The 14,396-nt window shown below is 44.3% G+C and overlaps 1 protein-coding gene across 1 annotated transcript in view; it reads left to right on the top strand.

The window, feature by feature from the left end:
- Nucleotides 1-14,396, top strand: part of DHRSX (dehydrogenase/reductase X-linked) — a 195,733-nt gene that overhangs the window by 135,020 nt on the left and 46,317 nt on the right. The window contains exon 4 of the mRNA XM_060087629.1: nt 11,548-11,649. Within this exon, the coding sequence (XP_059943612.1) occupies nt 11,548-11,649 (102 nt within the window). The remainder of the gene's footprint in view (nt 1-11,547; nt 11,650-14,396) is intronic.

A 14,396-nucleotide genomic window follows, 5' to 3' on the forward strand; every position in this document is an offset into this window, starting at 1 on the left:
CAATTGTCAACAAAACCTAGCAAACTGAATCGAACCGTACATCAAAAAGATCATGCACCACGACCATGTTGGATTCATCCCAGGGTCACAAGGATGGTTCAACATATGCAAATCAACCAGTGTGATACACCACATCAGTGAAAGAAGACAAAAACCACATGGTCATCTTAAAAGAAATATATTTTTTACTAGTTTATTTGATAAAACAAAAAGAAAATGAGTGAAAAAAAGAACACTGGCACCAATTACCATCACTAAAATGTGAGCAAGTAAAAAGAATTCTTCTATATTAAAAAGAATCTAAACCCGGGGGTTTCTGTTCCCAGTAGACAGACAATAATCACACCTCTCCCTCTCCTGTCTCCTTTTCTTCTTTCCTCCCTCCATCCCTCGCTTCCTTGCTTCCTTTTTTTTTTTTTGAAAAGAAATATTCTTTAAAATAGAATGGAACAATAACATTGTAAATCAACTGTACCCCAATAAAATTAAAAAAAAATAGAATGGTGCAGTGGGCACCACATACTGGGGTTGCCTGCGTGTCCGTGGAGACGGGGTGTAGCCAAAACCAAAACTAAGCAAAAATTTCCTGTTCTTAGATAATGTAAAAACATGGAAACCTATTACTGAAATGATTCCCTACTCCAGTTTTTACGAGATAAGCCCGAGAACTTTCATACAAGTGCAACTGTAGCGAACCGGACATACTGCTTAGGCAGTCAGTGAATTCTGTAGCTTCCCTTGGTGCCCAAAGAATTTTACAGATACTGAGGTATTTAGAGTGTTTCCTTATCTGCCGCACCTCTGAAAACCTGAGCATAATAGGGCACCTCAAGTCATTTAAGGGGTTGCCAGAGTCTGGATTTTTTTCAGGGGAGCTTATTGAAGGAAAAGAAGGTAGGCAGAATGACAAGATGAAATGTGAGTTTGTGTTCATGGGAAGCTAGGTCTGTGGTCCAGACAGTGTTTTGTAGGGGAGCGGGGATGGAATGGCATTGAGAAGTGTCAGGTCATTGCTTGGTAATGGGATGGAGCCGCCATATGCATTGAGCACTACCAAGTCATTGAATGGGAATGGGATGGAGCCGTCGTATGCATTGAGCAGGCTTGGGTAGTATGGATCCTGGCCCACATTCATAGCGGGGAGGTGAAAGTGGACCTTTTAGGGTCTTCTCATTCCTGTTTATAACAAAATTAGGTGAGTGGGAGGATGAGGAAACAACCAGTCAACCCACAGGGAGAGTTCAGGGAATGCTCTTATGCCTGTGGTCATAACGTCTAATCCAACCAATAATTCACATTTTTAAGTATTTTGGAGATTTCATGATTCAATCTTATTTCAACAAGAAAGTTTCTACTCTGACCATGCAGCCTTAGGGAATGTGTATTTTTGCATGTGTGAGTGTATGGTGATAAATGGTGACCACACAATGGCGACTGCAGTCCAGGTTGATTTGGATACTTACCTATGTTACTATTTTTTTAAGTTATTATAAAATATTGGCTGTATTCCCAGTATTATACACTGTATCCTTGGAGTTTACTTTATACCTAATAATTTGTACCTCTTACGCCCTGTGGGTACAAACCTGCTTTTAGATCGTTGTTCACGTAACTTTCTCTTTCCACTGACTTCCCCCGGAGCAAAGAGCAAAAGTGAAAGGGAGGTCCTCCTGATGGAGATCTGCTGATGGAACTGGGTAGAGGGGACCCCAAATAAAGGAGCACTGGTTTGCATTATGCAAAGGTGGCCTCAAGATTCCTGCCCCCCTACAAGGTGTGCATCCCTTATGTAATCCCCTCCCCTTCTCTGTAGATGGGGCCCAGGGATGATGGGGGTGTCACTCCCATGATTAGATTATGCTACATGACAAAAGCGAAGGGACTTTGGAGGTGTAATTAAGGTCCAAAATCAGTTGGCATCGAGTTAATCAAAAGGGAGACCATTGGGTGGGCCTGGCATAAACAGGTGACCCCGTGAGAGAGACTTGAAACAGAAGCAGAAATTTTTATGCTGGCTTAGAAAAAGCTGACAGCCGTGTTTTGGGAGGGCCACGCAGCACGGAGCTCAGTGACCCCTTGAAGCTGAGAGCCACCTTTGCCCGACAGCCAGAAAGAAAACGGGACCTCAACCCTACAACCGCATGGAACTGAATTTCACCTACAACCCGAGTGAGGCTGGACTAGGATCCCCAGCCACAGAGGATGACCCCCTCAGCCGTGTTGACACCATGGTTTCAGCTTTGTGAGACCCAGAGCAGAGGACCCTGCTCACCCCCACCCAGACTTCTGACATAAAGAGCTGGGAGATGGTAAATGGGTGTTGTCTTCGTCCAGGAAGTTTGGGACAATTTGTTACACAGTGTAGCTAGCTGATACCCATGGCTCCCTTTTCAAGCCCTCAATCCGGGTCAGAGTGAGGAGAGCCCTGCAGGCAGATGGACGCCTGTACTCCCTGGATTCAACTTGTTAAAGCTGGTGTCTACACCCAAGTCAAGTAACCACACGACCTTCTCACCAGGGACTACGAAAGGGGATCCTGAGAGCAACAAAGGAAGTTGGCTATCTTTGTACATTTGTTTGTGTTCTCGTGGTAGGAAGTCTTTTCATCTCAATAAAAGCTGCTTGTGAAGAACTTTTTCCACCCTGAACCCCACATTACTGATGTTGTCCTGCCTCCTAGTGGACAGAAAATTTCACAAGTTAGAGTGCTGGTCGCATGGGTAGGAAGAGGGCATATATTGGAGTTGGATTTTTCCCCTTTTTTCCATTTCTGGCCACCAAACGTGACTCTTGGAGTATTTGGATTTCTTTTTTCTTTTTCTGTGACTGAGATCATTCGCTGATTGATTGACTGATTAATTGATCTGGTTGTACACTGCAGTGTTTTGTTTTTTTTATGAAGATGTCCCGTGTGAAAATTTAATGTGCGTATACATTTTGAAATGATTACCAGAACCGGTGCTGTATTATATACTTGAAATTTTGTGAGGTCAGTAGATCCTAAGCGTTCTCAACACACACACAACACACCCATCACCATACATGGTTACCATTTTGTTGTGTGTGTGTGTGTGATGAGAACATTTAAGATCTACTGTCTTAGCAGATTTTGAGTATATAAGACAGTATTGTTACCCGTAGTCACCATGATGTACATTAGACCCCAGAACTTTTTCTTCCTATAACTGGAAATTTGTACCCTTTGAGCAGTAGCTTCCTATTTTTCCCCAAACCCCAACCTCTGGGAACCACCATTCTACTCTCTGCTTTCTAAAAAAAAGATATTTTAATTTTATTGGAATATAGTTGATTTAAAATGTCATGTTAGTTTCAGGTGTACAGCAAAGTGATTCAGTTATACATATGCATATATTCATTCTTTTTTTAGATTCTTTTCTCATAAAGGTTATCACAGGATATTGGGTAGAGTTCCCTGTGTTACACAGTAGGTCCTTGTTGGTTATCTATTTTATATATAGCACTGTGTGTGTGTGTGTTCATCCCAACCTTCTACTTTATCCCCCTCCCCCCCGCCCACCAAGATTCCCCTTTAGTAACTATAAGTTTGTTTTTGATATCTATAAGTCTGCTTCTGTTTTGTAAATAAGTTCATTTGTATCTTTTTTGTAAATTAGATTCCACATATAAGTGCTATCATATGGTGTTTATCTTTCTCTGTCTGGCTTACGTCACTTAGTGTGATAACCTCTAGGTCCATCCATGTTGCTGCAAATGGCATGATTGCATTCTTTTTTATGGCTGAGTAATATTCCAGTGTATATATGTACCACATCTTCTTTACCCATTCATCTGTCGGTGGACACTTAGGTTGCTTCCATGTCTTAGCTATCGTGCATCGTGCTGCTGTGAACATAGGTGTGCATGTATCTTTTGAATTATGGTTTTCTCCAGGTATATGCCCAGGAGTGGGATTGCTGGATCATATGGTAGTTCTGTTTTTAGTTTTTTAAGGAACCTCCATACTGATCTCCATAGTGGCGGCACCAATTTACACTCCCACCAACAGTGTAGGAAGGTTCCCTTTTCTCCACACCTTCTCCAGCATTCGTTGTTTGTTATCTTTTTGATAATAGCCATTCCAACAGGTGATGAGGTGATATCTCATTGCAATTAAATTTGCATTTACCCTGTGATTACTTACGAAGTGCTTTAGTTGGCTGTGAGGAATGCTCATGTCATCTTGGTGTTATAATCCATAAAAAGTGGGTAACACACTCATACTAAACCTACACTAGTTAGGGACTTGTGATCATGTGGGCTGGGTGGAAGTTACTTTTAGTCCAGCTCTGTGGGTGGATAAACTAAATAAGATCCCCAGAAGTACCATTTACCTCCTGGGAGTACGAATTGCTTTTAAAACTCTTTAGAAGCCCCTGTTTCCAAGTAAGACGCTGATTGTCTTCTAACCATCTGGCTTACCAGTTAGTTGGAGGTCATTCTTTTTTTTTTTTTTTTTTTTCGGTACACGGGCTTCTCACTGTTGTGGCCTCTCCCGTTGTGGAGCACAGACTCTGGGCGCACAGGCTCAGTGGCCATGGCTCACGGGCCTAGCCGCTCTGTGGCATGTGGGATCTTCCCGGACCGGGTCACGAACCCGTGTCCCCTGCACCGGCAGGCAGACTCTCAACCACTGCGCCACCAGGGAAGCCCGGAGGTCATTCTTTTGTCTTTAATTGTAAAGTGCTTTGAGGCATCTGTTACTTGTCTTGGGGTCGATGGAGAATGTTCTCACTTTAATTTCATTTTCCAAATATATTTGGCAATCATAAACATTTGAATAATCTGTAACCTGAAAATTTCACAAATTTCAACACCTTTTACCAAAGCTTTTTACCTGTGTTGTGGTTGACTCTTTTTTGGTGGTGGCAGTGGTTTTATAATTGAGATTCTGGGGTTGAATGTAACGTCTTCCTGTGATGGTTCAGTGGTGGTGGTTTGGTGTCTCCAAGGAGAGAGAGAAAAGCGAGTGGGGAGACTTAAAGAAATGAACTTCCCTGGAGGTGGGTGTGTGTGTCCTAAAACTGTCTGTCTGTAGGGAGGAATCCCTGTAATCTGAGGACCAGGGCTTTGCTTGATAAGGGTGAGCTTGAGGCTCAGGCGGGCACAGGGGGGACAAAAAGTTGCAGCTGGTTATTGTAAGACAGCATTGGATCTCCAAGATATCTTTGTGATGTGGACAAAAAATGTCACCAGCCTTTTCATTAAACAAAGGATGTTGCAGCCATCAAGCCCTCAGCCACTGTGGCTTCCCCAGTGTTTTGCCCCGAGGGGATTCAGGATGGAGTAAAACAGGATCCTGGCCCCAGAGAGTTAAGGTGCATATCAGAGGAATGATTTTAATGAGCTCAGACTCCTGCATCTTCCCATATATAGAAAAGCGCCAGATTCATTAACTTGAGATGTCTGGTTTCTTTAATAATCTTTTGATGTTTGAACTACCTGGTGTTTGTTGCAAAAACTCCTGCGTACCCTGGCTGCTTCCTGACCTCTTTGGAACAGTCCCCCAGAGCTACCTGAGAGGCTGTATCCCAGGCTTAAGTCGTCAGCAAGTCCCCCAAGTAAAACATAATTCTCAACTTTTAGGTTGTGCTTTTTTTTTTTTTTTCAGTTGACAGTTTAGAAAAAGGGAATGTGGATAGAGCAGAAATACTTCAATTAGGAGAGCATTAGACTTAAGGAAAAGGGAATTTTTAACTATGAACCATGAGAACAAGTGACGCTGGGGCAGTGGATGTGCACAGACAGGCATCAAGGGACCAAGGCAGGTGGATGAGACCACTCAGGTGCACCTACCTGGCTGTGCCCACTGACCTCACCTGCAGGGACGGGCAGCTGTAACACAGAGCAACCAAGTGTCTGGGGCCTCACGGCTTCCCTCGGATGCTGGCCGTACAGGCTGGCTGTCTACGGTCTGATCCTTTTAGAAGTACAGACACACCTGGGAGGTATCGTGGGTTTGGTTCCAGACCACCACGATAAATCGAATATCACAATAATATAGGAAGTCACGAATTGTTTGGTTCCCCGGTGCATCTAAAAGTTATGTTCACACTAGACCATAGTTTAAGTCTATTATGTCTTGGGAATTCCCTGGCAGTCCAGTGGTTAGGATTCGTAGCTTTCAGTGCCGGGGCCCTGGGTTCAATCCCTGGTCAGGGAACTAAGATCCCACAATCTGCGTGGCATGGCCAAAAATAAAAATTAAAATTAAACAAAATTTTTTTTAATTAAAAAAAGTTGCACGTGGATTAAAAGTAATTCACGTGTAACTTAAAAAAAGTCTTCTTTTTTCTTTTTTTACAATTTTTATTGGAGTATAGTTGATTTACAATGTTGTGTTAGTTTCAGGTAGGTGTACAGCAAAGTGATTCAGTTATACATATACAGGTATCCACTCTTTTTTAGTTTTTTTTCCCCATACAGGCCATTACAGAATATTGAGTAGAGTTGCCTGTGCTATACAGTAGGTCCTTACCGTGTCTAAAACAACAACGCACATACCTTTATTTAAAAATAACTTTAGAGCCCAAAGTTGCTTCACTTCCTTGTGAGCCTTCCCCAAGCCATATCCTGTTGCAGTAGTAACGGGAAGTTTCCCTGATCACAGGTCAGCATCCAAATAGAATCCTAATGAAAATGTTTGAAATATGGCGAGATGGACCAAAATGTGACCCAGAGACACAAACTGAGCAAACGCTTTTGGGAAAATGGCCCCGACAGACTTGCCCGACGCAGGGTTGCCCCAAACCTTCCATTTGTAAAAACAAAAACAAAAAACCCAAAAAACAAAAAACCCCAAAAAGTCCACAGCATCTGCAAAGCACAATCCATTGAGATGCCGTACAATGAGGTCTGCCCGCACTGGTCAAAGAGAAAAAGCAAATCCACCTTGTGGTGTGGAGTCACAGCCCCCGAGAAAGCACGTCAGCCAGGCCCCGTGGTTCAGAATGCAGTTGCTTCCTGAGATATTTCCTGAGATGCTGTCTGTGATGCTGAGTTGCTCTGGGAAGACCGCCCTTGCCGGGCGGGGGGGTGGGGGGGGCTTCCGGAAGAGAGGCTGCGAGGAGTTCATTCCGCATGCATGTCCTGGTCCTGATGCAGAGCTGTCCTCTGGATGCTTTCTGGGTACAGCCTCCTATTCCGGGAGAGCGCACCCGACTCAGGACATGTCCTGGGGAGACATCCCCCTGTTTACGAGCCATGGAAGGGTGCTTGTCACCAGCAGAACCAGAGAGAAAAATGCTCATTGGTTTATTCACTTTTCTCACTGTGTGCCTGGGATCGCTCTCTCTCTCTGTCTCTCTCTCTCTCTCTCACACACACACACACACACACACACACACACACACACACGCACACACAGAATAATCTCCCTCTGTCTGCCTTCCCTATCTGGTTTTAGGGGCAGCTTGGTTCTGCTTCCTACCTGGAAAATAGCATCTCACGTCTCAACAGACTTGAGTCTGTCTCTCTGTCTAGAACAGCCAAGAGGTGTGTATATGTCACGTTTATCTTTAAGTAATGAATTATTATTTTTCTGGTTGACAGGCATTTGATGTATTTCTGGTGTATTTGTCTCTGCCCATAGAAACGATGCGCATACAAATATTCGTATACACATCACCTGGTGGACAGGGGTGAGACATTTTCTAGGGTATATACGCCTAGGCGTGGAATTGCTCAGTCCAATGCTACACACACATTCAAAATGATTGTGTCATATTACATTCTTTTCCAAAGATCTGGCCCAGTTTCTATTCCAAAGAGCAATGTAGACATGTACTGATGTATTCTGTATTCTCAGAAACCTTGATAATGCGAGGTCTGACGTTTTTGACACCTTGGTGGATGTGAAGTGACATCTTCTGGTTTTAATTTGCATTTCCCACTTGCTGTTGAGATGGCATGTCTTTTAGGGAGTGTTTTGGCATTCCGTTTTCTTCTCTTGGCGACTGCTTGCTCATGTCTCTTGTCCATTTTTTCATAAGGTTGTTTGCCCTTTTCATATCACTTTATGGGTGCTGTTTCACCTTCATCTTTTAAATAGAGAAATGTAGGGAAAGGTGAGAGGCAGGCTGCGATAACCAAGCTGTTCTCCTTCTGGGTGCCTCCTGTTCCTTTGGGGGACCCTATTCCTTTGTCTGGAGTGAGGACAGGGCCAGGACTCCGGAAGCTGCATGGATGTAGCAGCCGGCAGCTCCCCGAATTCGTCTGTGACGGAGCCGGACAGTGATTGCTGCCCTCACACACAGGAAGAGTGAGCCCCTGTTCCCCGTTGGGGAGAGGCGGGGCAGATTTTCCGGGACCCGCTGGCCCTGTGTACGGGGGCTGTGCTTGGTGTCGGGATATTTGAAAGCTGCCCTCATGCTCACCTGAACCCCCTTCACCATAAACGGTGCCTCTCAGCTTTTCAGGGTCTTGGTGGCCCTAAAATTACCCCTGTTACGTTCCAAGGCGGGTAGTCGTTATGGTGAGATGCAGAGAACCAATTCTAGGAGCGCTTTCATGGCAGAAATCATCTCTGAACAGACGGCCTCTCTAAAAATCATCTTGTGTTTTTCTCATACGTGCTTATGTTTATCCCAGTGGAAACGTTTTAATTTACATTTTCGTTTGTGAATTTTTTCTTCTCTGAGTATTGATGTGAACTCCCCTCTCCTTCTGGTGCTATTTCTTTGCAGATTTTTGTATCAGAACAAAGCACACTTCATAAAAAGAATCAACTCAGGCTTTTCCCCCCACCCGCGTGTTCTCAATCAGTCAACAGAGGTGGGATTATCTATGTTTTGAAAGTCGGAAAAAATTTGATAAAATACCATGGACACTGTCCCCGCCTTTTCTGGATGTCGTTCTTTCATTAATTTTTCTATTTCTCCCATATTCGTTGCTCTGATTAGTCCGAATTTCCTTGATTAGGTCGTAACAATCAGTGTTTTTCTCAGAAAAGCATTCATTTCCTTGAGATGTTCATATTTTACTTGTAAATCTAGCATACTATTAATATCGTTAGAAGCACACACCTATCATTTTAAAATCTTCTTCCTACGATAGACTCATCCCTATCTGTAAATTTGCATTTTCAACCTTGTCAAATATATTACTCACAGTCTTCTCTGGGTCTTTGTTTCTGTCTTTTTTTGTTTTTTGTTTTGGTCTATCGATCTGTCAGATGCTCAAAGACGTACTCTCATTTCTCCCATAACCATTTTGGTTTTGTCCACTTCTCCCTGCATTCCCAAGAGTTCCTGAAAACTAGACTGCGATACGGTGTTATTCTGAGAACATGGCGCGTGACTATCGTGACTTCAGCTTGACTGAGCGTTGGACCCACAGATAACGGTCCATGTTGCCCCATTAATATTTTAGTCCTGAATCATCTCCACCTTATGTCAGAAGGACCAGCCCTGCTTGATTTCTGCTTGTTTGCCTGATACTTTTCAGCCTTTTAATTTTCAATCCCTGCTTTAAAAAGCTCTATCATGAATATCCAGAAGAACTCTGAGTGTGGTCTTCCCGTACAAGGCTACCATCTTGGTTTTGCATCCTGACCAGCCCCTTGGGGTTCACTCTTACTCTTTTCAAACTGCACCCCTATCTGTTGCCTGGGTGTCCCGTTTTGCTACCCGGACAACTGGTATACCTCCTGTGTGCCAGTCCTCTGCATGGCAGACGTTCTATTTCTTATTTCCTAGGGGTATCTTGACCATTCTCAAAACATCGCAACCTCCATTTCTCTAATTATCCAGATAGAAATGAAGGTGTTTGTGATGGCAAAACCCAGGTAAACTGAAAAATGGCACTTATGTCTCCTTCTCCCTGCCAGGAGCCCTGCTGTGTCAATTACCCCATCCCCTCTCACCGTGTGCATTGTTGGGGGGATGCAGCCCCTACTTGGGTTTTAGGTGAACCCCTAGCATGCATGAGTCCCCATATCCTGTCAGTGATCAATCCTGGTGTTTCCACTCGATGGGGGGCAGACCTCACAGTTTGCAGCTTGTCTTGGGCGTTTCTTTTCTCAGGGGTGGAGCCCTTAAAGCCTTCTGGTCTGCAGGGAACAGTCTGCCTTCCTCAGTGGTAGGGCTTGATTTGAGGGCTCATATTCCCTGTGCAGGGTCGCCCCATCGTCCTGCCAGTGATGCTATGGTAGAGGTGAGGGGTGGGGGGCAGCTCCTCAAAGGATGTAGAAAGTGGGTGCTAATGACAAGAATGGGTAGAAAAGAAGCAAAACCCAGTAGCTCCTTCACAAGGCAGCGCTCTCAACGTGGAACATCAGTCCTCATGTTTCTGGTCATTTCTGATCCTTTTCCCCCAAGGAGCAGGGAAAAATCATCTTCTGACATTTTGAAGATCCAGTAACCGTGCTCTGTTTCTGGAAGCTGAGTGTGTGGGTCCACCCATCCTTTTACCATGGGTTCGAGTTATTAGCAGTAGTGTGAGTTTTCCTCTTTTTTTTTTTTAACATTCTTGGGAGTGTTTCAGGCGAAAGTTAGAACAGTGTGTCAGGAATGCCTATCCAGATGGCACCGTGTTCTAGAGCAGAACTTCCAAACGCCCTGTGGCAAAGCTCCCTTGTCCCCAGTCTGTCACAGCCTGATGCCATTGGAGACAGAATAGAAAGGAATTATGAGAAAAATACATGTAAGACACATGCAAAACGGGAGTGCCCAGTGTTGCTTTTTTTTTTTTTAAATTACTGGATTCAGCAAACATAAAATGACTTGATTTTTTTTTTTTAATTTCTACACGCATCCTCAATTTCTGAACGCGTCCTCTGGCAGACTGGTAACCAACAGATCACAGGATGGTGCCCGTCCATAGGCCACGCTGAGTAACTCTGATCCAGGAGCATGCCCACCCCCACTCCCACTGTAATTTTTTAGGGAAAATATTGAAAATATTTTAATAAATATATACACTCGCTTGTCCTCAATGGCTGTGTGACTTGGCCCACATAGGTTCCATTCTCCGTGCTCAAGATTATCTTAAAATGTCTCTTCTCAGAACAGTTGTCTGGCCTAAGTTCCCCTCTGGACCACAGGATCGTCTTCTTAGCTCACATGGTTGTTGGATGAACTCAGTCCCTTAAGGTTGTAGGTCTGAGGTCCTGACTTTCCTGCTGGCTCTTGAGTGGGAGCTGTTCTCAGCTCCCAGGAGCTGTCCTGAGGGTCTTACCCCATGGCCCTCTCCCAATGAGGCAACTTATTTCTTCCAGAACAGCAGGAGAATCTCTCTCTCTAGTCTTCTCGCAAGAGGGAATATTATGTAATGAAATACAGTCATAGGAGTGACATCCCAGGATCTTTGCCGTATAAGAGGACACAGTCCCACCCACACTCAAAAAGAGGGCATCGTCCAGGACGTAACTCATAGAGGGTCTTCTTAGCGTATGTTGCCCACAATGGACCTTCCTCTTTTCTCTAATCCAGTGTTACTTCCCAGGAGGGATAGAAGTTAACCTCTTTAGAAATCGTCTTAGCATCTGCGGTAAATTAGAGGATAACCATGCATTTTTTTGTCTTTCTCCAGTGGAATTTCTGTATTGTGACCTGGCATCCATGAGGTCTATCCAGCGGTTCGTCCAGAGGTTCAAGATGAAGAAAATTCCACTCCACGTCCTGGTCAATAACGGTGAGTTCTGGTGAAATCCAGAGGTTAATTCAGACACAGACACGAGCTCTAGCGGTCCTTTGGGAAAGCGGGATTCCCAAGGAAATGTATGTTTCAATTGTTGCCACTGCTTTGTTCCACTGATGTGTTTGGCTTTCGTTATCAGGACAATCAATTTTAGGATGTTGCTTTGAAATGATGTAAAGTGTGATGATGTGTCCTGTGGATTTGATACTTGGACCGGTCCACTTGGGATAAGATATGTGAGGGACATGCAAAGTGTTGGGTGTTTTCACAAGGGTTATTTTATTAAAGCCTCAGTGTGTTTCCATGACGATCATTATCTGGGCTCCAGACCCTCACGCCCAACTCTCTCTCTTTTTTTTTTTTTACAACTTTATTGGAGTATAATGGCTTCACAATGGTATATTAGTTTCTGCTTTATAACAAAGTGAGTCAGTTATACATATACATCTGTTCCCATATCTCTTCCCTCTTGCGTCTCCCTCCCACCCTCCTATCCCACCCCTCCAGGTGGTCACAGAGCATGGAGCTGATCTCCCTGTGCTATGCGGCTGTTTACCACTAGCTGTCTACCTGACGTTTGGTAGTGTATCTATGTCCATGCCACTCTCTCTTGACATCATCCTTACAGCCAGCACTCTTCAAACGTATGTGTGGAGTCCACATCTCCCCTCCCCCTGCCTTCCACCTGCCCCCTGGCCACCTTCAACACAGACCACCCAGAGCACTGCTGTCAGCCACGCTGAGCTCTTTAGAGCATTGGAAACACGTCTGCTTTCTCACTTTCCTGCCCTTTTCCCTGCCTCTTTCTCTCTTCCGTGGCTACAGTCAACTTGTTTCATAAAAGTTCATCCAAACTCTCCAAAGAGAAACACAGTGATTAACATCTCCAGACAATACATATAGAGAACGAAAGCTATTGTAAGCATCCTGGAAAACATTTGTGCTGGTAGAATTTAACACATTGCTTTCAGACTTGGAGATCCAGTATATAAAGGAGGTAAATAGTTAAATTGATACAGCAGAGACTTCCCTGGCAGTCCAGTGATTAACGCTCTGTGCTCCCAATGCAGGGGGCACGGGTTCAGTCCCTGGTTGGGGAACTAAGATCCCGCATGCCACACAGCGTGGCCAAAAATAATTAACTTAATTAATTAATACAGTAAAAGGAATAGACGTAAACAGTGAGTTACAACCACTGTACTTTTTTCACAAATAGATAAAACATTTGTCAAATTATTTGTATTTTTTTAATGTCTTTTATTCTGTTTTTAGGATTTTCTCTTTACCAAGGTTTTTAAGCAATTTTATGGATTCATTTACTTATTTTGGTCGTGCCCCGTGGCTTGTGGGATCTTAGTTCTCCGACCAGGGATTGAACCCAGGGCCACGGCAGTGAAAGCGCTGAGTCCTGACCACCGGACTGCCAGGGAATTGCCAGATTATTCGTCTTATGGATGGCAGGGAAAACTAGGACCCTTGTGATCATACTGAGCCTCCCGTGGATAATCCAGGGTCATTTTCGCATCTAAACGTCTTTCTAATCGCTTCTCCGAAGTCCCTTTTGCTGGCACCCGTTTTTCTGAGGGACCCTATGCACAGTGCCGGGGATTAGGATGTGGACACATCTCGAGGGGAGGGAGCATCGTTCCTCCTCCTGAGGCTGTGATACTTGTCCACCTGCTTCTGGCTCCCGAGATCTGCTTGTTGTCATTTCCTCACCTTTCTCTTTGTCTTGTGTAGTTTATCTTTCTCCCATAATACTAATGGGGTTGGCGGTCAGGGTCAGATAGAGATACTGCTGCTCAATCCACTTGTTTAATTGGAAATTCCCACTGAAGGGAAATGCATGGGATATAAACTGTGTCTCCAAAGCTACACGTATGCATCTGTGGCTTTGATGTGTGGGTACCTATGAAACACCTACAACGAATACCATTTCCCTCTACTTAGCCTGGGAAAGTACTCTGCGTGTCGTTAATGCTGACGGCTCTTCTGGGAAGGTTCAGAATGAACTTAATGTACGCTTGATTGATAGTTTTCAAGTCCCCCCAAATGATTATGCCTTAGACCTCTTTGCAGAAATAAACCCTTTCGAAGGACATGGCCATTTGGGATCCTCAGCGCTGGGGTGGGGTTCGTTTGGTGGGTGTTCATCTGTGTCCTCTGTGATTAGGAAGAAAACATTATAAATGGCCACATGTACAGGTGAGTTACATGGAGGGGCCGTGGAGACGTGTCGAACCACACATCTTCTTTCCACATTAAATTTAACACCCTCAGGAATCAGTAACGGCAGTGCGTGCCCGGTACACTGCCATCGTGCAGGATTCCTGAGATTTTATAGACACATGCACAACAGAACTGAATATCCACTGAGGGTCTTTCCTGCAGTTTCAGTACAGCCTTCCATCTGCCAGGAAGTAGGGAAAATTATGTATCTCAAATCTGATGCCTTTCCCCAACAGATCTCTGCTTTGGGTCAACAGAATTTTAGTGGGAAATATGTCTGCAAAGCACATTTGCTGCAGTGGAGAGAGCTCTCTGGGGAAAATACCATAGGCAAGACATATCAATGTGTTCTCCATAATTCACCCTCGCCCTTAAGTTGCTGTTTTTTTTTAATTTTTATAAATTTATTCATTTTATTTTTGGCTGTGTCGGGTCTTCATTGCGGTGCACGGGCTTCTCATTGTGGTGGCTTCTCTTGCTGCAGAGCACGGGCTCTAGGTGCACGGACCTCA

The sequence above is a fragment of the Mesoplodon densirostris genome, chromosome X, assembly GCF_025265405.1.
Source record: "Mesoplodon densirostris isolate mMesDen1 chromosome X, mMesDen1 primary haplotype, whole genome shotgun sequence".
NCBI lineage: Eukaryota > Metazoa > Chordata > Mammalia > Artiodactyla > Ziphiidae > Mesoplodon > Mesoplodon densirostris.